Source organism: Phaenicophaeus curvirostris, chromosome 1, assembly GCF_032191515.1.
Source record: "Phaenicophaeus curvirostris isolate KB17595 chromosome 1, BPBGC_Pcur_1.0, whole genome shotgun sequence".
Classification (NCBI taxonomy): Eukaryota; Metazoa; Chordata; class Aves; order Cuculiformes; family Cuculidae; genus Phaenicophaeus; species Phaenicophaeus curvirostris.
In genome coordinates, this window is record NC_091392.1 from 67,147,413 (window position 1) to 67,173,335 (window position 25,923).

At 43.9% G+C, this 25,923-nt stretch overlaps 1 protein-coding gene across 2 annotated transcripts in view; it reads left to right on the forward strand.

Moving 5' to 3' along the window:
* The first annotated feature begins 514 nt into the window (after window positions 1–514).
* The window catches only part of USP18 (ubiquitin specific peptidase 18), a 424,666-nt gene continuing 399,257 nt past the window's right edge, over window positions 515–25,923 (forward strand). The window contains exons 1-11 of one of the 2 annotated variants that reach the window (XM_069861655.1): window positions 515–732; window positions 3,898–4,074; window positions 5,134–5,230; window positions 7,513–7,658; window positions 9,327–9,406; window positions 9,782–9,928; window positions 10,330–10,425; window positions 11,114–11,284; window positions 12,241–12,372; window positions 12,837–12,886; window positions 13,426–14,822. In XM_069861655.1, the coding sequence (XP_069717756.1) occupies window positions 3,906–4,074; window positions 5,134–5,230; window positions 7,513–7,658; window positions 9,327–9,406; window positions 9,782–9,928; window positions 10,330–10,425; window positions 11,114–11,284; window positions 12,241–12,372; window positions 12,837–12,886; window positions 13,426–13,474 (1,137 nt within the window). In that variant the 5' untranslated portion in view covers window positions 515–732; window positions 3,898–3,905 and the 3' untranslated portion in view covers window positions 13,475–14,822. The remainder of the gene's footprint in view (window positions 733–3,897; window positions 4,075–5,133; window positions 5,231–7,512; window positions 7,659–9,326; window positions 9,407–9,781; window positions 9,929–10,329; window positions 10,426–11,113; window positions 11,285–12,240; window positions 12,373–12,836; window positions 12,887–13,425; window positions 14,823–25,923) is intronic. The other variant, XM_069861645.1, reaches the window with a different exon arrangement.

Genomic DNA, 25,923 nt, shown 5'->3' on the forward strand with positions numbered 1-25,923 from the left:
CCACTCCGCCCGCCGGCATCGCCGCGGCGGCTGCATCCCCTGCCCTCCGCATCCCTTGCCTTCTGCATCCCCCTTTCCTTCTGTATCCCCTTCCCCTCTGCATCCCCCTGCCCTCCGCATCCCCTGCCCTCCGCATCTCCTGCCTTCTGCATCCCCTGCCCTCCTCATCCCCCTTCCCCCTCCGCATCCCCTGCCTTCTGCAGCCCCTGCCCTCCTTATTCCCTGCCCTCCGTATCCCCCTTCCCCTCTGCATCCCCTTCCCTCTGCATCCCCTACTCTCCGCATCCCCTTCCCTTCCGCAATCCCTTCCCTTCCGTATCCCCTTGCCCTCCGTATCCTCTTGCCCTCCGCATCCCTCTGCCCCCTGCATCCCCTTCTCCTCCACATCCCCCCTGCTCCCCACATCCCCTTCTCCTCCACATCCCCCCTGCTCCCCACATCCCCCTGCTCTCTGTATCCCCTTGCCCTCCGCTTCCCTCTGCCCCCTGCATCCCCTTCTCCTCCACATCCCTTCTGCTCCCCACATCCCCCTGCTCTCTGCATCCCCGTCCCCTCTGCATCCCCTTCCCGTCTGCATCCTCTTCCCCTCCTCATCCCCTGCCCTCCGCACCCCCTGGGTTGCCCCCTCTGGACTGTCTTGCCCCGGTGTCGGAGCCCCCAAGAGCTGCCAGTGAGTGCGGTGTGAAGGGGGCCCTGCCAGGGCTCGAAGCGCACCTGGTCTGGAGGGAATTGGTAAGAAACCTTTATTGATGGTTTGTCGGATAGGATGAGCCAGAGCCACAGGGTGACAGGAGAAAAGAAAACAGGAGAAAGCGGGGGAAAAGGGGAGCTGGGCAAAGGTGTAGTTTGACAGCCAAGTGGGAAGGCTTATTTCAGTCCAAGAGAAGAGTGAAGGGCTTGAGCCCTTGTGGCATCCCTTTGAGGAGAGTCCCTGGGCTGCCATCTTGTCCTCAAGTCCGCCTCTGGCCTCAGTGTCATCTTCGCCGTCTGCCCACTCCCCAAGATGCCTGTGAGGGGAAAGGAGCGATGGCATCAGGGAAGAGGTGCCAGGGACAGAGGTGATGGAGGAGGACCCTGGGCTCTCACCACAACAAGGATGTTGAGGCTCTGGAGCGAGTCCAGAGAAGAGCGACGAAGCTGGTGAGGGGGCTGGAGAACAAGTCTTAAAAGGAGCACCTGAGAGAGCTGGGGTTGTTAAGCCTGGAGAAGAGGAGGCTGAGGGGAGACCTCATTGCTCTCTATAACTACCTGAAAGGAGGTTGTAGAGAGGAGCGTGCTGGCCTCTTCTCCCAAGTGACAGGGGACAGGACAAGAGGGAATGGCCTCAAACTCCACCAGGGGAGGTTCAGGCTGGACATTAGGAAAAAAATTTCATGGAAAGGGTCATTGGGCACTGGCAGAGGCTGCCCAGGGAGGTGGTTGATTCACCTTCCCTGGAGGTGTTTAAAGGATGGGTGGACGAGGTGCTGAGGGGCATGGTTTAGTGATTGATGGGAATGGTTCGACTCAATGATCCTGGGGGTCTTTTCCAACCTGGTGATTCTATGATTCTATGACTTTGGGGGCTGCAGTGTGGGGATATGGAGGGACCACTGGGGGTTTGTGGTGAGATGCTGGTGTCTTGGGAGAGCAGGTGGGCTGTGGAGGAGGCCATGGTGAGAGGAAGGATTGCACGGCTGGCTGATGCTGGGATGGAGGGTACACGGAAGGTATTGCTGCTGCCTCTTCTCTGCGGAGTGCTAGCGTGGTCACTTGGCTGAGCCAAGCCACGTGCGTTGAGGGAGCAATACTGAGTCCTACTCCGACCTGAAAAGGAAACCAAGAAGCGACTCTGCTCCTCCAAGTGAGAAAGGAGAAACTGGGGCCTGCTCTTCAATTTCTCTGCTCACTCACCAGGTTTTTTTATGCATTTAATGCAGGGAAAGGAAGGTCAAGTGCAAATCTTAGAAATGCTGTATTTCTGATAGCCAAAATGAGGCAGTTCTGTGCAAGGGTTGGGAATTTGTGTTTGTGTCCCTGTTCCCACCCCAGGGTTCCTGCTATTAGTGTCTGAGGTAGAGTTTCATTAAACCAGAGACCCAGATTCTCCCATCTCTGCATACCCCTACACCTTCTTGCCCTAATACTTTTCTACCCATTCTCAAGTCACCCAAAGCCTTTTAGCCCTGAGCTTGCTCTTTCAGCCCATCCTTAATCCTACCTCTCCTGCCAAAAACTGTTTTGTGAGTTTGCCGTTTGCCTCATCCCCTTAGTTGTTTATCTACTTATGCCATCCATGCCTGTGTCCTCCCTTCTGTTTCCTTTGGCATATCCATAAGCTGTGAGCATTACTTATCTTCTAGCTGATATGACACCAACTAAACCTGCTGGCTCTCACTGTACGAGCAAAGATGGTCTCCTGCTCCAGCTGGGCTTTCAGAAACCTAAATGCCTTGTTAAATCATTTCCAAGGGAAGAGGCAGTGTGGCTTCAGACTGTTCTGCCAAGGAAGAAATAAAATCCAGTTTCTTTTCCTGCATAGCTGTTCTAATCACTGGGTTTGGATATAAAAAGTAATAATCTTGAATCTGTTTGAATGCCTGAGTTCATTTTTTTATCCCAAATGAAATTAACTCCTCAGCAAATTCGACAATATTAGAGAACCTGACTGCATTACGCTTTGAGTTCAAAATTAATCTTCAAAAGTAAAGAATCAAAAGTACACTTGAGAAAAAGTATACTGAAGCTTAAAGGTAATAATTGGAAAAAAATTAATCCATTTCTAGTTCCCCTCCCTGATAAATTCTTCAGAAACTTTGATATTTAACATTATTAGGCAGGGTTAGCCTGAAAAAGAATGTGCTTTTAAAGCAAAGATTTTCTTTTTTTTTTTGGTGAAAGGCAGAACAAGGATTTTTTGCTTATTTCCCCCTCTTGGTAGCTTTTATTCATTCTTTCAGTACCTGGCCTCAGGCTCATTTTATGTGCTGTTTATTATTTGTCAAATAATGATTTCTCAGCATTTGTTTTGCGGTTTCCATCCCCCGACGATGCTTCCCTAAGCATATTTTTTTCTGATTCTGCTTCACTGTTGGATGTGGGCTTTTAAAAAGCTTCAATTTTGTGTAATCGTGTTTGAACATTTGTCACACTGTTTTGCTTGTGCATTTTTGCTTTGCTTTAGTTTGATGATTTGAAAAAAACATTTTATTTAAAAAGGCAATAGCTGAGTCACAAGAGACTGTCGTAGCAATGTTCTGTTCATTACTCCCTTGGAAATCAGGGCATTATAATGGTTCTGTTGCTTAAACAGTTACTTTACCTGTAATATCTTGAAGGTACATAAAATGAAACTGATGTTTAGGTGCTTAAGTGCCTTTGGAAATTACAGTCCAAAGTGCCACAGTAGGGCTGTGATTAAGGTGCTCATAAACAATGCAGAGAGCCCAGTACAGAAAACAAACAAATGCTTTTCAGCACAAAAGGCTAGAGAGATGAAATTTGCCCTTTTGAATACTTGGGATTCTTTGGGTGATAAAGCATTACTTTTGCTAAACAGAGGAGTTTCTATGATTCTATCAGCCATTTGGACGATTTTAAGCATATTATTTACTGAATCTTCTTGAACAAGAGTATTTGGAGTTCCCTGGCTAGGTGGAGCTGTTGCCATGGAACTGAAGATTTGTTTATTTATTTAGCCTCAAAAGGAAGACAGGCTGTACAGTTGCTCCATCTGCTATCTTGCTGATGGCACACCTACAATACCCATGTCAATTCAAATATACCAAATGCCATTGCAGTAATCTTCCTGATTTTATTTGCTTTGCCATCATGAAAATATCAAATACAAAGACAAATCCTGTGTTTCTGGGTGCTTCCCCTCTTTCTCATCTTTTTGTGGCTTTTTGCAATATACAGTATAGTTGATGGGACAAAGAAGTGGACGCGAAGAAAGAAGTAAGAGACTAGAGCTGGCACTTAACGAGACCATGAAGGCAGAAGCAGAAGTGCAAAAAAATAAAGAGGAAGCTGAAGAGCCAAAGGAAAAAGACCAGAGGACAACATTAGTCTTTGGTGTGGCAGACTTAAAAAATGGTAATAATGTTTTGTCTATTGTTCATTTTCATAATTTCTGTTTCTGATGCCTGCTAATTCATTCTCTGTCCTTGGACTTAATTTTCTCCTATTCTTTACCTCCTTGCTGAGGAATATACAATACACCCTGATCTAGTGGGATGTCCCTACCCATGGCAGGGAGTTTGGAACTAGTTGATCTTTAAGGTCCCTTCTAACTCAAACTATTCTATGATTCTATGATCTCATTTTACCCTGCCAAGTTGCCATTTTGGGATTTTTTTGGAAGGGGTTTACGTGAGGTCTTGGAGCTTTTTCCCCATTCTGTGTCTTCTCTCCCTTTTGTGATGACTTCTGAAGAATAATGTCTGATTTCTGATCACAATTACTTCTACCCCTTTGGGATGTGGAATATGTCGTCTTTTTAGATGCAGTGTGAACAGCTGTGACTTGCTTTTTCCACTTCTCTTAGCCTAGTTCCTTTCTTTGAAACTGAGACAAAGAATAGAAGAGGTAAGCTGAAAGGGAAACTTAAAGCCTGTGTGGTAGACAGCTAGCGTGCAGTTCCAAGTGTAAGTCCTCATTTTTTCATTAGGCCTGGATGTGTAAGAGGCTGGATAAAAATTGTCTTATAGGCAGCCTTTGACTTCAGTTTTTCAGGATTTTTCCATTTTATTTTATTTTATTTTATTTTATTTTATTTTATTTTATTTTATTTTATTTTATTTTATTTTATTTTATTTTATTTTATTTTATTTTATTTTATTTTATTTTATTTTATTTTTTCATTTCATTTCATTTTCAGATGTGTTAAGAGAGGACTGCAAATAGAGGAACAGGGAGACAATCATGATCCAAGCTTACTTGGATTTTTCCTGTCAGTTACCAAAGTAAAATAAGCGTTATCTGCTTGAGGAACATAGAATAAATTGAACACTTTCTCACATCTGACCAAGATTCTGGGTCTATGCACTGAGTGGCTGAATATGTGCAAGAGGAGTTTGCCTCCTCCAAATAATTTTCACTTTATTTTCTCGTACCTGTCTCTGGGCATGATTTCCTCTTTTTCTGTGCCTACAGGAGCTGTTGGACTGTACAATGTTGGACAGACCTGCTGCCTGAACTCTTTGCTCCAGGTGTTCCTTATGAATATACGCTTCACTGGGATACTTCGAAGGTACGACCTGTTGGAACTACTTGAGACGCTTCCATTATTGCTCTGATGTCTCCACTTCTTTTTTATATGTGATGTACATTTGAATGCTTGGATCATCAATCATAGAATCATAGAATAACCAGGTTGGAAGAGACCCACCAGATCATCGAGTCCAACCCTTCCTATCAAACACTAAACCATGTCCCTTAGCACCTCGTCCACCCGTGCCTCAAACACCTCCAGGGAAGGTGACTCAACCACCTCCCTGGGCAGCCTGTTCCAGTGCCCAATGACCCTTTCTGTGAAGAATTTTTTCCTAATGTCCAGCCTGAACCTCCCCTGGCGGAGCTTGAGGCCATTCCCTCTTGTCCTGTCCCCTGTCACTCAGGAGAAGAGGCCAGCACGCTCCTCTCTACAACCTCCTTTCAGGTAGTTGTAGAGAGCAATGAGGTCTCCCCTCAGCCTCCTCTTCTCCAGGATAAACAACCCCAGCTCTCTCAGCCGCTCCTCATAAGGCCTGTTCTCCAGCCCCCTCACCAGCTTTGTTGCTCTTCTCTGGACTCGCTCCGGAGCCTCAACATCCTTCTTGTGGTGAGGGGCCCAGAACTGAACACAGGATTCGAGGAGCGGTCTCACCAGTGCCGAGTACAGAGGGAGAATAACCTCCCTGGACCTGCTGGTCACTCTGTTTCTGATACAAGCCAAGGTGCCATTGGCCTTCTTGGCCACCTGGGCACACTGCTGGCTCACGTTCAGTCGCTGTCAACCAACACCCCCAGGTCCCTCTCCTCCAGGCAGCTTTCTAGACAGACTTCTTCTAGTCTGTAGCACTGCATAGGGTTGTTGTGCCCCAAAGGTACTAGCAAGGTGCTTTCGCTCACTCAGCAAGGTCTCTGCCTTGTTGTGTCTGTGATACACAGACTAGGACATGCAAGGGTAGAAACTGCAGTTTTCTTACTTGTTAGTCATCTCTGACTCGCATGCTAGTTGCACACTGCTAAGCTGCAGTCCTGAACAACGAGTCTTTATGACTTGTGTCTCTTTTTTCCGTAACAGGATGTGATTTCATTCCAGGTATGCTCATGGCCCATTATAAGTAAAGGATGTATTGTGTGTATCCATATCCTCTATTAATTTTGTAACTTTAAGCATTTAAAAATAAACATGTTGGTGATCTGTAGCCTCTCTCCCTGACTTGTCCTGGCTAACATCCGACTGAGCACAGTAAGTGCTGTTGCAGACAGTGGATATGTAGAGCTATTTTATTTTGCATGCCTATACTGTCTACTTGTTTGTGAGGAGGATTTGTGCTTCCACCTCCCAGCCAAGCACACTAATTATTAGTTCAATTTGGTTTCAGTTTGCTCAGTTCACTGCAGCTTTAATTATCTAAACGGATCTTGTCTATTCAGTCTTCCTCTCTCCAAACTTCTTACACACTCAGCAGTGTGCAGAAGGGTGTGGGGCCAGGTGGTGATTTGTTAACCGAAAACAATAAAGATGATATTGCCCTGGTAGGCAGGAGACCGTGGGATACCCTGGTTTTTGCTAAGAGCTGTAGATTATTGTGCTAAAAACAGACTTGGCAAGGTTGGAAAACAAGAAAGCATAACTCAACTATTTGGGCAAGTGGAAAAGCACTGCCTCAACAAGGCAGGGGTATAAAAGGGATTGCTTGTGCTTAATAAAGTGATTTTGTTTGTCACCTTAAAATGGAGTCTGTGCCTCAGTTGCTGCAGAAGGGAAGAAGACAAGCTATAGGCATGCAAAGATGAGAAGTGGCATAAATGAGCAAAGCTAAATAATGTAGACAGTAGGTTACCGTTGTTACTTGAATAAAGACTTAGAAAAACCTCTGGACTGCAAAGAAAGTAAATTTAGGGAGGGTAAATAGTTTTCCAGTTGGCACATAGCTGAAATGCAAGCATTAGAATATACATGCCCATGAAGTTTTGAGGGTATATTGAGAATGAAGACGTGAACAGGTGGGGGAAGACAAGAACAGCTCAGAAACTGGTTGTAACTAGTGTTGTTTCTAGAGCCCAGAAATCACTTCAGGTCCTGCTCAGTTTGTCCCTTCTTCAGGAACAGGCCAACTTAAAATTGTGGCCTTTTACTTTAGAACTCTGAGCTAGTGCAGGTGTCTGCTTCCCCTTTCCCCCTTCTTTTGCTAAAAATGCGCACGTTCTGGTTCCTCTTAAGTTGCTATCTGTGCTGTCCACCTCTGCTCCTTCAGGTGTGATGTCTAATGTTCCTCCACTGTACTGCTAGATTACCATTCTTGTTGCTTCTTCTCTTTATAGGATCACAGTGCCACCACATGCTGTGCAGAAGAAGAGGAATGTCCCATACCAGATGCTCCTGTTGTTGGAGAAGATGCAGCGTGGCAAGCAGAAAGCCGTTTCTCCCACAGACCTCACTTGCTGTCTTTCCGTACACGGAGTGAAATGTAAGCAGCAACGCCTTGAGCCCACCTCAGTCTGTTAAGAAGGGGTGTTAATTACCAAGCACTGGTAAGCAGTGCAGAGTCTTGACATCTCATTCAGAGATTCAGAAATATGGGGAGTTTGTACACGACGATGTACTGCTCCGTAGAGCTACCTCCCAGTGGTGAGTGAAATGCTGCACCTTATTTGCGAAGAGGGGGAATAAAACTGCTGCTGGATATCCTTGCTGATGCCCAAAGGGTGGAACGACTACTAGACAGGGTCACAAACGTGAGAGAGATTGTTGAATATACAGGTGACAAGCGATGATAGGATGCTGAGGATCTGTTTATGTGCACAAATACACATGATGTATTTAAGTGCTATGATCTTTATTATATAAAAGCCAAAAGGCACACATGGTAGCCTGCCCAGACTTATGTTAAGAAGGAACAAGAGCTAACCTGAATATTTCCATTTACATCATTTCCCCACCTGAGACTGAGTGGCTCTGCGTTCTGCCTTCTCTCTTCCAATTAAAGAGAGATGGCCAAAGAGGACTTCTAAAGCTTGAATTTCCCACCTTGTTATCCGGCATTAAAGTTAAAGTGTGGTTCATAAAATCATATACCCTAGCAAGTGACGCTTTACCTGAATCACAGATATGCAATTAGACACGAGGAAAGGTTTATTTTCTGAGCTTCATTTTGTCAGGGATGTCTGTAATCTTACTAGAACCCAGCTGAATTACTCTTTGGCCGATCTTGCAGACTTGAAGGGAAGTTGAAAGCACTTCCACCTCAGGGTGCTGAATTATTAAAAAAAAATAAATTCACAATTGATCAAGCATACAAGTATTCCAGAAATATCAAGATTTGGCTAAACTATGTATAGTTTTTTGCCAAGTCCCTAAATTTTGAGTTCATTGTGGGCTAAAAACATCTAAATCCACCATTTCTTTGCATTCAAGAATGTGGATTTTCCACCCACCTCCTAAGTTCAATCTTGAAGCAATTCTGTGTGGAACCATTCTAAGCAAGCTGTGCACTGAGCTGTGTCCCACCACTTTGGATTTCTTAATATACCAGTGTAGTCAAAGCAGAAAGCCAAAGGCTGATGTTACAACATCATCCTTGGCTTCTTGTGCTGAAGCTGTGGTTTTTTTCCCTGCACAGGGATCAAGGGGTTTATACCATTCTGTAGTTGAGATATATGGATAGGCCTTCCTATCGTTTTTATCTCAGCACCCAGGAGCATTACAGCCTTAACGAGTGGATGGGGGAGACAAGTCTGTGGAGTATTGAAGGTGAAAAAGAGAATAGAATTTTCCCTGTATTTTTTCTAAGAAAGACTCAAAGAAATGTAACCATCAACTCCATGAGACATCTGAGCCATATCCTCCCGTAGGTGCTGGGTATAATCTTGGACCTGTGTCTGGTGACAAGAGCATGACCTTTGTGCTGGGTTGTACAATGGGGCACTCCAGCCCTCCCATCTTGTCCTGCTGCCTGCTCAGGGCACATGGAGACGTTGTAGCTCCTCTTCAATCTAACTGTCCCTAGCAGGGAGCAGCAAAGGAACAAGAAACTGGATCTTCTGGGGGACAGTGAATCTCCCTTTGTCATCTGTGAGAAATTTGTGCTTGGTGCTGTCCATAATACCGACTGAGGTTGTGTTTTCTGTTTATCCAGTGTTTGTGCAGTATGATGCTGCTCAGCTCTTTCTGACTCTCTGGAACTTGATAAAGAAGCAGATGAAAAAGCTAGAACTGGTAAGGACAGTCACTGAAATGAACACCAGATCCTTTGGCCTTTGTCATGTGTGGTTTACTTTCCTTCTTGGAGAAGAATCCCATTCATTGATAATTGTCCTAAATTAAATTCTTAAAATTATTCCCTATTTGAATTTTTCCTCTAATCTTTCAATTGGGAGACGGAATCTTGATTTCATTGGAAATGTGATCCTTCCTCACTCACTGTCATAATTCTCTTCATACAGAAGATGGGCTTCTGTGGCATTTCCAAACAAAAGAATAAAATTTGGCGTCAAAGCAGACATTTGTCTACTCTTGTTATAGACCATGAGGGCAATACCTCAGTTGTGTTCTTCATAAACCTTGTTTTGGCCTATTTTTTAACCCCTCCAGGTTGAAGAGCTGCGTTACTTGTACACTATCTGTGTACAGGAGCACCTGGCCTGTCAGAAGTGCTCTTTTGAAACAAAGAGGTACAGCAGCATGATAACCCTTCCGCTCCCACTGCTGGATTCCAATTCTTACATGCTGAAGACTCTGGTAAGTTTAGTAGCAGTAAGTTCAGTTGCTGCCACAAATAGATGGTGGATTTTTCAGTTGACACTGGACCATTAGGCCTGGTTTGTTCTCTGACCACTTTATACTGTTCCAGCCTAAAGGAACCTCTTTCAAAACCTCTAAGGCTGTGAAGTATGTATAAAAGACACCTGTGGATCAATTGTGGAAATTGTGGTGGTCTGGTTTTTTTCAACTGCTGTAGTCACACCAGCGGTTAGGATAAAGGAGGTACCCTTTTTTTAGGTTGCCAGGCAGCCTTTTGTCCTTTGAATAAAATATGCCTTCTGTAGCTTTGCTGTTTGTACTCTGTGCAAGTGAAAATAAGTGAAAATAGAAATCCAGCTTGAAGGAATTCAGTTGGAAAAATCCCTCTGTCTTCCTAGGAGGACTGTCTGCAATACTTTTTCCAACCAGAAGAGCTGACAGATCAAAACATGTGTTTCTGTGAACAGTGTGGGAGGAAAACACCTTTTTTGCAGGTAATCAGAGAACTATTTCCCCATATCTCTTATACTCAGAACTCCCTTTGGGACAAAGAAGGGTCAGGAAGGGAGTCAACCATGTCAGTTTAAGAGGAGATCAACAACTTGAAGACTTGTCAGCACAGCAATGTCAGCTAGGTGTAAGCCACATCTGCCTTCCCTGTTGGCAAGTTCCTTACTGCAGATGTAGTTCTAGCAATAAAAGAATGCTTTAGTGGGGTTTAATATATGTCATCGAGGGATGCAGCATTTCTGTACCAGAAGAAAAGCTTCTGTTGGTTTATGTTGTGTTTCCACTGTGGGGCTTTACACTGCGTAGCTCCAAGTGTGGAGAAGAATATGTTACTGGAGCTGTACATTTGCACTTAAGTAGGCTGCTGTAGGGTGATTTCCTTTCTTCCTTGCTCTCCCTGGACATCTACATTTTTTACAGTGAGACACCTAAGGCTGGGTGCTGATCATGCTGAAGTTGAGAAACTTGGCTGTCACAGCTCTGTAACCTGGATGTGTTTCACATGCAGATGAGCTGCAAAAGTTTGGCATCTGCTGTCTGTTGGAATTGGCAGTCATTCATTAGCACTGACTGCTCTCCCTGCTGCACTCACTAGGTAGCAACAGTTGTTTCCACTGCACCTCTCCATGGTTTGTTCCTCAGTTTTCAATCATATTATTTATTGCTTTACAGAGCATGAAGCTAGTGCATCTGCCGCAGACTCTAACCATACACCTAAAGCGTTTCTGCTTTGAAAAATCAGCCTACATTCACAAACTTAGTCACTATTTGCCATTCCCACAAGACCTTGATTTCAATGCAGTCTTGACAGAAAATCAGTGTGAAGCAGATGACATCAAAAAGGTGAGATACTCTTAGTGCCCTGTTTAAAAAGGGTATATTTTCTTCTGCCTTTGCTCTAGTCTCAAAAAAACTTAAGAGATCACACCAGTACTTGCCTCAGCTCAAAGCACCTGTCTTAAAAATGTATGTTTCAGGCTTCACCTGTGCCTGGTATTGTCTCATATCCTGTGGTTTTAGCTGGTTCAGGCATTATTCAACTTTCTGTGCTCAGATTAAATCACCAAAAGCACCATAACACGAGCTTTATGCCATATGGACAAAACCCAGGCTTTACAAACAGAAAAACAGACTAACACAGTCCCTATTTGCCTGAGGGTGTTTAGCGTAATGTTTTCTTCCATTTCTAAATGTACTAAAGAAAAGATGAAAACACAGTTCATTTGGATGACCAAATCCAGACATTTTAAACAGTGTCTTGCAGGCAACTTCTGTCCTGGAGTTCAGCCTCCTGGGCAAGATGGTCCCAGTGAGCAGCAGACCTGCTGCTTTGCGGAGGTCACTAATTCAAGACAGGGGAACTCCATTCCTAGCGATTTCCCATGCAGTGGTGTTTGCCATGGGGTTGAGACTAGCAGGGAGATGATAGCTTTGCCAGGCAGCTGAGGGTGATCTCCCACACTATGGATCTGTTCCCCTTACTGAGAAATAACAAGAGAAATTGTGGCAACAGTGAAACATCACTGGTGCAGTGTTGGCTGCAGTGCCCCTGTCTTACCCTTTTGCTGTCCTACTGCTTTTTTCACATTTGTATGATCTCTAGGGGGGTTGCCAACCCATAGCTGGCAGGCAAAACTCTGTGAGTAGGAGCAAAAAAGGCATGATCCTCAAGGCCAATCTAATCTTTGTCCTTTTTCCTTGCAAAATACACATACTTGCTGTCCTGGCTGCTGCTTCTCTTCAGCCAATGGCAAATGAGAATTCCTGCTCTGAAAGTTACTCTTTGTGGCTCTTCACAGGCTGGCTGGCAGTATGAGCTTTTTGCTGTTGTTGCTCATTCGGGATCAACTAGTTGTGGACACTACTGTGCGTATATTCGAAGTCTTACAGAATGTAAATGGTATTGCTTCAACGATTCTGAGGTTTGCCAGGTGAGAAGACAAATCCACATTTCTTTTGTAGCTTCCTGGACATTCCTTCAGATCCCCTTCAGTTTGACTGACTGCTGGTTAAAGAGAACCAGGAAAAAAACCCAAAGCTGTAGAGCTTGGTGAACATCATTCCTCTGCTACAGAATACTCTGAGCTGAGGGCAAAGCACCTCTAGCTTCTATACCAAACAGGTCCTCGGGTTTCAGGCTTACAGTCTGCAGAAGCAGCTTTTTTCTGTATATCCTACTTTATGGGCTCTAGATCTGTTTAATGCATGTGTTCAGAAGAGGCAAAGGAACTGTTTTTCCTCAAAGGGTAAAAGCAATAAACCGATTTATTAAATGATGTTTAGTTCCTGGGAGTGCCACTTACACTACTTAACAAGGACTGCTGTGCCGGTAGCGCAGTGTGTCCATCTCTTCAGAGTTTTTACCAGCCTCTCCTTTTGTGTTTTTCTTCTTAAGGTATCATGGGATGATGTTAAATGTACCTATGGACATTCCAGCCTGCACTGGTAAGCAAACACATCTCTCTTTTTACCTAATACTGCTCTGGGGTTTGGATTGAGGGTAGCAAAGAAAGGGAAGACAAATGTTTTGAACTGCATATTGCCTGGGGTGTACAGGGCATGTAGGAGAGTAGAAAAAGCATTCTTCTACTCTGGTTATTCAGATGTGACTGTATAGGACTATGCCGGGAGCCTGCAGGATTACTGAGTAGTCATGAATGGGGCTGCAGGAGTGGTCTTGTTACTTATGATTGCCACTTGGACCCTATGTCCTGACTGAAGTTAAATACGTCAGTCCTGATTCCTCCATGCTTTTTGTTTTGATGCATCATAAGAAAAGAGCCGTGGAGAGAGAGAATCTCTCCTATAAGCTATAGCGCTGCTGGGAGGGTGGAACAGCTCTATATGCTCCCCCAAGAGTATTGGAGAAAGCCAGTTCAGTTGACCTAGCCCACAGAAAGCTGTGCAGGAGCAAACCTGGGAGGTTACTTGCAACCTGGATGTTCAAACATACATCGTGATTTGCTTTTTATTTGTTTCCACAGGGGAGAAACAGCCTATCTCTTGATTTACATGAAAAAGTGTCCTCAGTAGCCTTATCCAGGAGTATCAGAATGTCTTGGGAAGCTGCACATCATTAATGGAGCTGAGCACCTCTATTTCAATGTGAATGTGTACAAATGTTCCACAAGAAAGACATTCTGTACTCAGTCAGCAGCCTCTGCTTTCACATTTATTTGTGAAAAAAGTGCAGGAGAGACACAGCTAGAGAAAGGATCTGAGAACTGTTGCACATAGAAACTGTTTCTTTCATATATTTTTTGATATTTATGTGATTCTATATATTAATTTCATCTCAAAAGGTAGCATAATTAGTCCTTGTGTCTGCTGACTTACCAACTTCCTGAGTGCTGATGCCTAGATTCCAGTACAGGGAAAGCATTTGGCCTCAAAGCCTGCAGGATGTTCCAGGGGGGCAAGTGGTATGGCTGGAGACCTGTGACAGTCATACTTAACCAGTAAGACTGTAAGAGCTTGAGACTTGCTCTGGCCTTTTAGCACTATATTAGATGCTGGCTGGCTGGGCAAGGTACCCCAAAAATCTTGAGAAGCAGCTGGAACAAGGACCAGAACCTCTGTGACACATTCATCAGTGATGTTTACTCCTTAAAACCTTCCTGAAAAAGAATCACTACAGGAGTTGAGATGTGTTTGAAGTTGGTAGCAGCGTGAAGAGATTTTTTTAAATCAGGTGCTATTGTAGTACTGATTTACAAGATGAATTTGTATGTATTTATAGAGATTATTACTGTTTTAGCGTGATAATCAGGTACTTGTATGCATTTTCTTCAATCTATAGAAGAAAATATTCAAAGCAAGAGAGATTCTGAGGCTAGCTAGTGATTTTTGCACAATGCAGAGGAGAGGTGAGATGCCTTAGTGTGCTTGAACTTTTGGGATTTTCCTTTAGTACTTTTCAGCTGATTGCCAGCTGGAATTGTCTTGCTCTCTTTCTTCCTTCTCTGCCCATGAAGTGGAGATGTCCTAAGTGTAATTTTTAAGTCTTCTATTGAATCCTGTCAGTTTGCTGTTGGTTCAGCCTGTGCTCCCACGATCTGACCATATAGCAGGAGGGAGAATGTAGAGAGAGGCAGAAAGAAATGTTGGTAATGTGACGATCAGGAAGAATGACCAGACAGCTCATCACAAGACTCGTCTGTGAGGAATGTTAAAACCTTTGGTTGTGATGCTTTTGAAGCTCTCATTATGGTAAGTCCTGGTGTACCACAATCTCTGAAAGGATCTATGACTCCAGTAGTCTAGATGACCTCTAGACTCCGCTAGTCCCTCTAGACTAGTGTATTCCTTATCTGTATCTTTATAAGGATACTATTTTTGTGGGTCTGAGCACATTTTAAAATTACTAAGTTAGTTACAATATGTAGAACCTGATTGTATTTTAATAATGATGATGAACTTCTCAAATCTTGTCCATTTTCTGTTTGTTAGGTGGGAGGGGAGAGGGGAACTGAGAAATCTTGGAGCATAGCTGTGAAATTATGTTTTTTATGAGCTAGTAGGTGTTTCACTGTACTAGCAAGGTCTATTATTCTGCTCAACGCCTCTGTATTTTTACGATTCATTCTCTGTTAAATAAAATACCAGTGTATTTTTGTCACCAGGATGAGGAGTTTTCTGCCTGTTCCCTCTTGGGAACGCGCTACACTCTTTCTAAAGCGCCTTGCAATGGGTGAGTAAGAAAACCAAATTCCTGTCTGCTTTATCCAGCACTTTGCATATGTGAAGTAGCTGGAAGATGGTGCCTTTGTGGAGATGGAGAAGTTAATGGATTAAGAGACTGGTGAGATATTTGTAATTTGATATAACTTGACATCGAAAATCAAGCTGCGCTTATGAGAAATGCCTCAAATGTGTCATAACCTTACAGGTATATCACCCATCAAGGAAACAGTTTCTGAGATATATTAAGAATCTTTTCAGTCACTATCTAAATGAAAAGTAGTTAATGTTTTTTTTGAATAAAATAGTGTGCAATAAATTACCTAGAAAATTAGTCTTGTGGATTATTCTCAGTCTGTTTTTTTCCTGAACACTATAAATGCAGGTAAGAGGCTACAGGCCACGTGTACAGGTTGTGTGCTCAGATTAAGTATTCAGGCTTGAGCTGCTGCTAATGTTTAGCTCCAACAGCCAAGGAAATGAGACTAAATATTGCTCTGGGCACTCGGTCCTTGTGATGGAGGCACAATGGGTTTATTGCCAGGTTTGTTGTCAAGTGGAAGCGTAATACTGCTTCCAGATAGGCCGTGGGAGGAATAGAGGTGTGCAGACTACATTGTGTGCTGGAAAAACTGCCTGAGGACGACCTTCACTTAAGTGCATGGGATTCAGTGCTAGAGTATTGATATAAAGTTTTAACATGGAGGTCAGCTCTAATGTGGAGTCCACCTTGTCCAAAGCACTGCCTGGATTTCTGCCAGAATTTCTGCCAGAAAAAAATTTCCTTTGTAGACTCACCAAAAAGGAGTCAGAACTAATTGTCCTGTGAGCCACTGTGCAAATGAAGCCCAGCATGGTTAGCAAGGGCTTTGAAAAGCCAGATAAAGCCAAGAATACATGTCTGGAAACATTATTTTAAGTCCCGGTAACTCCTCCTTTCTGTTTTTTTGTATGGTTTGGGATTACAATGTCTTAAGGGAAGGAGCAGAAACAAAACACACACATTCTCTGCATCATCTCTGAGAGACTCCTGCTCAGATTCAGATATTCCCTACCTTCAAGAAACACATAGAAAAATAGAAAAAAGTAAATATGTATGATATATATCACACACAGAGATAATGTCCAAAACTTCAATATGTTGTACATCCCCAAATTACACATGAAAGTAAGAGAGAAACATTTTTTTGATGCTTTACTTTAAGAATCATTTGCATTTACAAGAGCCACTTACAAAGTAATCATCAGTGGTATTTACACAAAACCATTGCATGTGAGATCTACATTTAAAAAAGACCTTCAAAAAAGGACCTGTTCTAATACAGATTAAAAAACCATGTGTTGATAAGACTGTAGTTGCTAGAATGAAATGTGTGAATCATATTAGGGCTTAGCATTAATAGTTATTTTTCCTAACAATGGCTTTACTGATAATTTTGTGGATCTCAACGTATCTGTTGTGTCCAATACTGAATCCTGTGACGATATTCCTGCAGGTTAATGGCAGGAATATTTAATCATCAAAGGCATTTTCTTCCAACAGGTTTAACCTTTGCTAAACAGATTCTCTCGCCGGCAGTCACTGCCTTTTTGTCCTCACTGATGCATCTGGGTCATCACTCAGCAGCCTGAGGTTCAACCAGCAGCCGCCCTGGAGAAAGGTTCAGTTTTTTTCCTCCTGGAAGCCACCACTGGCCCCCAGCATTTCCTATAGCGTTGCCTTTCAGGCAGATTTGTGTTACTGCTCTCCTGTCCTTGAAGTCAAATTTCTGGTCCTGCCCCAACTGAGGCTGTACTTTTCCCAGGGTAATTTTGGTGACGTCAAGCAAGGATCGGTTTTGCCAATAACGTCCATGCTGGCATTTCTAATAACACAACTTAGGCTTGATGCTGTGAGCAGAGAGCAGCACTTTGCTAACAAGTGCAAACAGAAACATCAAACAACATTTTGAAGGCATTTTATGAAGCAGTCGGTTTTCAGAGGAGAGCTATTTAGCTCTGACTCCATGCTGTTTCCCACATGGCTGGCTTATATTTTACTAGCTTCAGGTTGGCAGGCTCAGCACTGTTTGCACCTGCCTGTGGAATCATGCCTAGAATTCACCAGTGCTTTAGAGAGCTTGATAGATAAAAAAAAATATAATTCTGACATATATGAAGTCAAGGAACTGGAAAAGTATTCCTTCTGAGCTAAAATTATCTGAATTTTTTTAAAAAAAGGTCGTAAGTGCTGTAAAAAACTGAACAAGGACTTTAAAATAAAGGCAGAGTGAATGAAGATCTGCACACGGGCTTAAGAAAGGGTGCTCTGAGGCAATGATTGTTTTCTTAAATGCACAATACAGTCCATGCACTGATAGGAGAGCTAAGATGCCTTGATGTGCTTGAACATCAGGGATTTTTCTTTAGTACTCCTCAGCTGATTGCCAGCTGGCACTGCCTTGCTCTCTCCCTTCCTTCTCTGGCCACTGTACTGTGCATTCCTAACAGGGAGGGCAGTGATAGGTTGAGGGGTACCAGTTTTAACCTGAAAGAGAGATCAGATCTTGGGTAGAATTTTTTTCCTGTGAGGGTGGTGAGGCACTGGCACAGGTTGCCCAGAGAAGTTGTGGAAGCCCCATCCCTGGAGGTGTTCAAGGTAAGGTTGGATGGGGCTTTGAGCAACCTGATCCTAGTGGAAGGTGTCCCTGCCTATGGCAGAGGGGCTGGAACTGGATGATCTTTAAGGTTCCTTCCAGACCAAACCATTCTATGCTTCTAAACCAGAGCAATGGCTGAAGTTTCAGGTGGTGGGATGCAGCTTGATACAGCATGAAAATGTGCTTTGCTGTGCAAGGGATGGGCAGCCCAGTGAGTGAAATAATCCTCTCCAAGTCTGCCTTTGGGATGGACAGAGCGGAGGTTGAAGAGGAAGTAGGAAAGTCCCTGTTATTAGCAAGACAGCTGCATGTCACTGAGGGACAGGGGGCACGACAGCTGTCCTGGAAAGCCAGCCAGTTGTTAATCTATATTAGTTTCTGCAATGAGCTGAAGCAGATTTCTCCCTGTCCTTGGTTGCCAACCAGCCATATGGATACCTCAGTAGTTTCTGTAATGGGGCATCAGATGGATGGTGCAGAATGCTGTAGTCATCATGTACATAATACGTATTATGCTTACTACCCATATCTGTCACAGTTTAGCCCCAGCCTGGCTAATTGCTGCTGCTAAAAACTGCTTTGGGGCTCTCAACTCCATTATTCCCCACCCCCAGGCAAAGGGGAGAGGGAAATGAAAGGAACAAGACTTGTAGGTTGGAAACTAAAACTACAGCTTTCATGAAATGATAAAAGTCGCTTTAACTATTCTTACTATATTTTTGTGTCAGCTGCTGCTAATCGTCATATGACTTATGTGCAAGTGGGGCTGAGTTTGTTTAACCCGTTTAGTGTTGATTTACCTGATGACTGAAGGCACTGAGAAGCCTAAAGGGACTAAGTTGGCTTTAAAAAAAACAAAGTATGCCTTGAGTGGGGCCTCGTAGTCCACTGACGCTGCCATGGATGAGATCTCTGAAGAAACCTGTCGGGACACTAACCAGTTAGGACTAAACAAAAGGAAGATGTTGGACAGGTGATTCCTGCCACCACAAAAATCTCTTGTCTTAATGCAATGAAAACATGGCCCAAACTCACTAAGATTATTTAGTCAAAGCTATTCAATCTCGAGGTTCCTACAGCAACTTCAGTTGCCACTCCTTGTGTTTCAACGTGCAATGGGCCCTCTCCTTTACACAGTCCCTCTGGCTTTAGGAACTTGAAGTCTGGTTCAGTGACCACCACATAAAATGAACTAATGTATTATTCTCTCTGAAAAGCGGAATCACAAAATCACAGAATGACCCGAGTTGGAAGGGTCCCACAAAGATCATGGAGTCCAGCTCCTGTCCGTGCATAGGACAACCCCAACACTATGTGTCTGAGGGTGTTGTCCAAATGCTTCATGAATATTGTCAGGCTTGGTGCCATGACTGCTTCCATGGGGAGCTGTTCCAGTGCTCCACCACCCTCTGAGTGAAGAGTCTTTTCCTAACATCCAACATATGCCTCCCCTGGCACATCTTCCTGCCATTCCCTCTGATCCTATCATTGGTCACCAGAGAGAAGAGATCAGTGCCTGCTCCTCCTCCTGCCCTTGTGACGGAGCAGTAAACTGTGATGAGGTCCCCGCTCCTTCTCCTCCAGGCTGAACAGATCAAGTGACTTCAGCTGCCCTTCATACAACTTCCCCTCTAGACCCTTCAGCAACTTTGTGGCCTCCTCTGGACCCTCTTCATTAGCTTAATATCCTTTTTATAGCGCAGCACCCAAAACTGCACAGAATACTCGAGGTGTGGCCACACCAGTGTGGAGTATATTTTCACCTTTGTTCTTCATCAGCTCCTCCTTCACATAAAAGTAATGCCAAGGCTCTTCCACAGCAGCTTTCCCATGCTGCAGCAACACCCAGAGATAAGGACACTCTATAACGTCTGCTCTTTGGCTGGTATCACTGTTATCTTGCTTTCCCATGCCACCTTAGGGGCTGCAGTGTTCATAGGTAGGAAGCGGGGGGGATGGGGAGAGGGGCTGCAAAATGAAAACCTTGTAAAACTTAAAACTGGTTATATGCAGACACATGGAAAAACCCTGCTGCAGCTTCTATGAGGTTGTTTTAAATTTAGACAAATCAACCAAGCACCCTTCAATTGGAAATACTTGGAAAACTGAATTTTTAAAAAGACGATGGGTGGAGATGTAATGAAGTTAAATGTAGGGGGTGGTCATGGGTTTGAATCATGTTTCTGTATGAAGTGCCATTTTCCAGAATTGGTACGCAGCCGTCAGACAAATCTTCAGTGTCTCTGAGCCAAGAATTTGAAGTGATTTACTTTGCTACTAAATGCCAGAGTGTGTATTTTACCCAGGAGGTGGCACTGTCTGTAGAGTTTTGTTGTCCTCTCACCTCATTTGTCCTGTGTCAACAAGAGCTGCCTTGTTTATGTGCAGGCCCAGCGAGCCTTTCCTCATCTCGCTAGTATCTCATACTAAAATTGCTGTTAATTTCAGGGCAAATTAGAACTTATTTCAAGATAGCCAGGTGACTGAATGTGAACGTTCAGTCCTTAGAAAAGGGCAGACCAGCTCAAGCAACTCATCAGTGACACTCACAGCCAGTTCCAAAGGGCTCATTTTATTCCAGAAAACTAAACAAAAGCAAGATCCAATCTGGCACACCTCATTATTTGGAGGTTTAAAGTCTCCAGAATTGAAAGACAGCAAACCTCTTTTTTTCTGCTGTTCACCAAGTTACTGAGTTTTCTTCTTCGTTCAGTCTCTCCAAGGAACAGTGAGAAATGCAGTGAAATTTGCTGGGTACCAACACTTTGGTTGTGCCTACCTGTACCAGAATGAGCGTGAGATTGGGGATGCACTACGAGAAAAAGTTCAGGAGGGGGTTATGAAGTGAGAAGGACTCTTTCACCATCAGCAAGTTATATCCTTGAAGAACTTGTCTCACACGAGGCCAGTTCTCAGTCAGACTGATGAGGTCCCAACCTGCAAAGTGCCAGGGGATGAAGCTGATCTGGGAATCAACTCCTTCCCTTCAGCGCAAAGCTTTTTGCAGATGGAGGGAAGGAAGAGGTCAACTCTTGAAAAAAAAAAAAAAAGGCTTAATTTGAGAGAGCTTTTATTTGTAGTCCATATCCATTGTCAGCCATGGAGACAGGAACTAAGGCTGTGCTCTCAGTTGCCTCTGAGATAGGAAGCAGGGCTATTGTGTTCACGGTCACTCCTGCTGTGCTGCTGGCCTCAGCCTGTCAACTCCTGTATGTTATGTTTTGTTTTGTTTTTCCCCCAACAACAATGGTAGGAAAAATAAAGTAACTTCTATCTGCTGGAAGCTGGTGGGTCGATTTTAACCGGTTTTTCTTTTTGATTCATCTTGTTTAATTGTCATATGAATCGTTGGAACTTAAGAGTATCTCATTCTCATTTTACTTCACCGACAGTACTGCAAATAAAATAAGGTGCACAAAAGTGGCACTTCCTCAAGATGAGAAGGTCATAGAATCATAGAATTGTTTGGGTTGGAAAATCATCCAGTTCCACAGGCAGGGACACCTCCCAGGACCTGGTTGCTCAAAGCCGTTTTTTCACCAGGTTGCTCAAAGCCTCTTCCAACCTGGCCCTGAACATCTCCAGGGATGGGGCAACCACAACTTCCCTGGACAGCCTGTGCCAGTGCCTCATCACCTTCACAGTTCAGAATTTCTTCCTAAGACCTGATCTTAAACCTCCCCTCTTTCAGCTTAAAACTCTTACCCTCATCCTATCACTGCACTCCCTAATTAAGAGTTCCTCCCCAGCTTTCCTGCAGGCTCCCTTTAAATACTGGAAGATTGCTGTAAGGTCTCCACAGGGCCTTTTTCTACTCTAGGCTAAACAAGCCCACTCTCTCAGCCTGTCCTTGTATGGCACATCTGCCATAACATACCCTGTCTCCGTCTGTGCTGTGTGTCTCCCTGACAGGGGTACTCTGTGGTCGTGAGGCTAGGAAAGCAGCTCCCAAGTTTTGCATTAACCCTGCAGCTGTGGTCCCACCTTCCGTGAAAGGTCCCTGGTGAAGGAGGCATGCCAGAAAACACTTTATGCACTCTAACTGGATTATTTGGACCTCAACCTGATTCACTGGCCCACAGAATTCAAGGTGTTGAGAATTTAACTTCTGAGAGCCATCTGTCAGAGCTCTACCACTTTTGCCTTTGGGTCTGGACAGCCCTTAGTCCTCTCTAATGAGGAGTGTTGTTAAGTGTCATTAGGACATAATGACAAACTACTGCATGGAGTGCCCTGGAGGAAAAGTAAGGTCATGGCTGCTTAAGCTAGGTCTTGTAGTAGAAAAATCATCTTACTTTACCCTGCACAGCTTTTCCACATCATGGATTGAATTACCATCCAGATCACATATCTTTTAAAGTCTGGGATTTGGCTTGCATTTGCTTATCCAGATTCAAACAGTTGTGAATTTCTTAGCTCCTATTATTCTCTTCTCTTCTCTCTCTACCACAATGTTAAATAAATGCTTGCTTCCTCATCATGCCACATCCCTGGCCTTCCCCCAAGCTGCGTGAGGCATATGTAAGTGTCTGCCTTCCTCTGCCTACAGAACGGATCCTCAAGAAGCAGATTTTCTTGATGATTACCCTGTTCATACAGATACCAGCTTTGGCCACCTGTCTCCCCAACACAAATATACAATCACAGAATCATAGAATCAACACGTTGGAAAAGACCTCTTGGACCATCAAGTCCAACCATTCCTATCTGCCCCTAAATCATGTCCCTGAGCACCTCATCTACCTGCCTTTTAAATACCTCCAGGGAAGGTGACTCAACCACCTCCCTGGGCAGACTCTGCCAGTGCCCAAAGACCCTTTCCACAAAAATTTCTTTCTGATATTTAGTCTGAACCTCCTCTGGCGCAGCTTGACGCCATTCCCCCTTGTCCTGTCCCCTGTCACCTGGGAGAAGAGGCCAGCTCCCTCCTCTCCACAACCTCCTTTCAGGTAGTTGTAGAGAGTAATAAGGTCTCCCCTCAGCCTCCTCTTCTCCAGGATAAACAACCCCAGCTCCCTCAGCCGTTCCTCATAAGGCCTGTTCTCCAGCCCCTTCACCAGCTTTGTTGCTCTTCTCTGGACTCTCTCCAGAGCCTCAACATCCTTCTTGTGGTGAGGGGCCCAGAACTGAACACAGGATTTGAGGTGCGGTCTCACCAGTGCCAGGATATCCAGCGTGTCTCTAGTTCCACTCACTTGTAGAATTTCTAATTGATTTCTTTAACTACTTATGATTTGGTTTCCCTCAAACTTGTTTTTCTGTTGTGGTAATAGGGCAGGAGCTATTTCCTGCAGGTGGACATGGCACTATCATTCCCAGTGATACAGTTTTTCTGGATATGAAGCAGGTATATTCATTGACAGGCTGAAAAATTCTTGCTAGTTTGAATAACAGCCTGAAAACTTTAAAGTTCCCACTTCGGCAATCATTCTGAGAGCATTTCTGATGTGAAATATTTCAGATTGCCGATTTCTTTGTGCCCTTGGGCTTCATCTTGTGTTACTTTGCCAAACTTGTGGTATTTTTATGTCTACTGCTTATTGAAGCGGCTGAGCTGGCATGAAGAGAAAATCTTTGACTGTGTGCGTACCCTGCAGTGGCTTGAGCTGATACACGCTGTCACTTTAGTCCCCACACCACTCTCTGGGCATTTATTGGTGGCTTTAGCTGCAGCTGTGCTCATCCCTAGTTGCACCAGAGCTGTCCAGACCACAGCAAAGCTATCAAGCCTTTGTCAATGGACCCAGGGCATCTGAATTTCCCCCTCTATGAAGAACTGGAATTTTCCCAAAGTCCTTTCCCAAAGCTGCATGCGTAACACATACAGGCATGAGAACAGACTGCATGGGAATCAAGACTTGGGCCTAAGTTCAAACTCCTGCTTGGCTGATGGTTTGAGCCTCCTTACCTCTACTCCCCCATCAGTGCTCGGCACGGCCAGGTCAGAAGAAGACAAGAGACTGACCAAAGTCAGAATAATTCATTGATATTTTTTTCCTTCTGTCAGATGAAGAATAAGGCACATTTTTGTTGTGCATTTGATGAAAAAAAAATGGACATTTCAGGCTGCTCCGTATGATAGCAGCTTCAAGTAAGAATGATTTCTGCTTGGGAAAAGGTGCATCTTCTGCTCTAAAGGCTGCTAGTAGGTTATTTTTCCCTGTTTCTTTTCTGCTGTTTGATGTGTTTGATGGGAACGGTTGGACTCGATGATCCGGTGGATCTCTTCCAACCTGGTTATTCTGTGATTCTGTGCTGGAGGTGCCAACCTTATTAGGGCTGTCCTGTTGTTTTATTGTTTGCTAGTGTGAAAGAAAATATGTGGTGGTCGGGGAAGACAGCAATGCTTACATTAACATTATACTGGCACTGCCAAATGTTACAACCCCCTCGGGAAGTAAGCAGCACTGACGATCAGGTATCTTGCCCTAGTATTCCCAGAACATATCCTCATCAAGCTGCTCTGTTCCAAATGATAAGCTTTTTATTATGGGATAATTACTTTGTTAGCTAAGGAATTATCCTAAAAAAACCCTTTTATTTTGGAGCAGAAGGTCTACTTGAGGCTAACTTTTCAAAACAGTTGTTTTCTACTGAAATAATCACAGTGTGATAATGATTAATCTTGAATAACGCTGTTATTTATTTGTATGATGATACATGACCCGAGAGCCAGTGTCTTTGACCAGGGTCCCACCATTCAATGTGCTGTGCTAATGCCACATCAGAAAAGGATCCCAGCAATGATGATTTTTACCACTGAAGACTTTACACAGGCATTTTTTTTTCCATATGGGAAAAGAAGATCTTGATTCAACAGCAAGTCTGATACTGTAGTGTTTCTAGGCTAGTGAAAAGCTGCTGTATATGGAAATGGTGAAGGCCATTGAAGTCTCCAATTTCAAGTAGAGCGGCTCTTGAGCAAACCAGACTTTAAACACAAACGTGCAAATAATCAGATAAATTGTTCTCAATCTCATCAGTACTGACATCACCCCATCTAGGGTGTTGGATTTGATGGAACATCTCTGTCAGTGAAACAGCTTTTCCATCAAGACTATGCTTTTTGATACCTGTGTGAGAATACACCTGTATTTGGCTAAACCATACAGTAGCAAAAACCACAGGATGTTCTGTGTCCTTTCTTGTGCAGGAAGCTGCAGTTACAGAAGCCCATGGCAGTCTCCCCTTCACCTTTCTTCTGACTGCAGCCTTGAGCTTGTGCAGGTTGAAAGGAGAAGGGCTTGACCTTTCTCCTGTCCTACAGCCTCACTGCTTGTCCCAGAAGCTAAAGAAAAAGAGGTGGTGTGAACAAACAGGACCAAAGCCAGGCTGCATTGCTGGGGTAGGACTAGATGGTGTAACAGTTGGATGCTTCAGCTGGATGTAGACAACGGGACCTTGGAGCCCATTCATATGGGGAATGTGAAAGGTCATGAAAAACAGTGCAGGCAGGTGGAAAGAGAGACTAATGTATGAAGACTGGGCCTTGTTAGAGGCAGGGCCGGGAAGAACAGAAAAGGATCTGAAATACTGGCTGACTCTTACAAAACCCCATAGCTGCAAAAAGAACAAAATTTTCAAAGCTGATGCAGGACTTGGTAGGTCACCATGGCTATGCTAAACCTTGGAAGTACCTTCTTCTTCCAAATAAACCTAATATTTTGTTTGTAGATTGAGAGCCACACCTATGTTCCTCAGGAAGAACTGATTAAGTTTTTGCCAAGCCAAAGGGATTGCTGTCACTGCATATTGTCCCCTTGGAGAGCCCAACTGGCCATAGTAAGAACTTCTGAACTAAATATACATCCAAAACCAAAGCAGCACATGCTTACAAAAACAGCAACTTTGCAGTCTTGAGACAAATAGATTAGGTTCTTAAATGGAAGACTTGAAGAAATTTTGCTTTTACTTCAGTCTTTGTGGCTTTCTGTGACCTGAAACAGGGCATTTACCAGAGCAGCTTTGCTTGTGAAGGATACGACAACTGCCCATTCTCAATAAGAAATTTTTGGGATTTGGACCAAAGAAATTCCTGGCCTGATCCCAGGCAGGACTGAAATGCGTTAGAGTGACCTGTTATACTGCAAACCTCATGTACCAACCTGCGATATAAGTAAAAGAATGAAGGCAGGGACAAGGCAAATAAGATGATGAATTGAA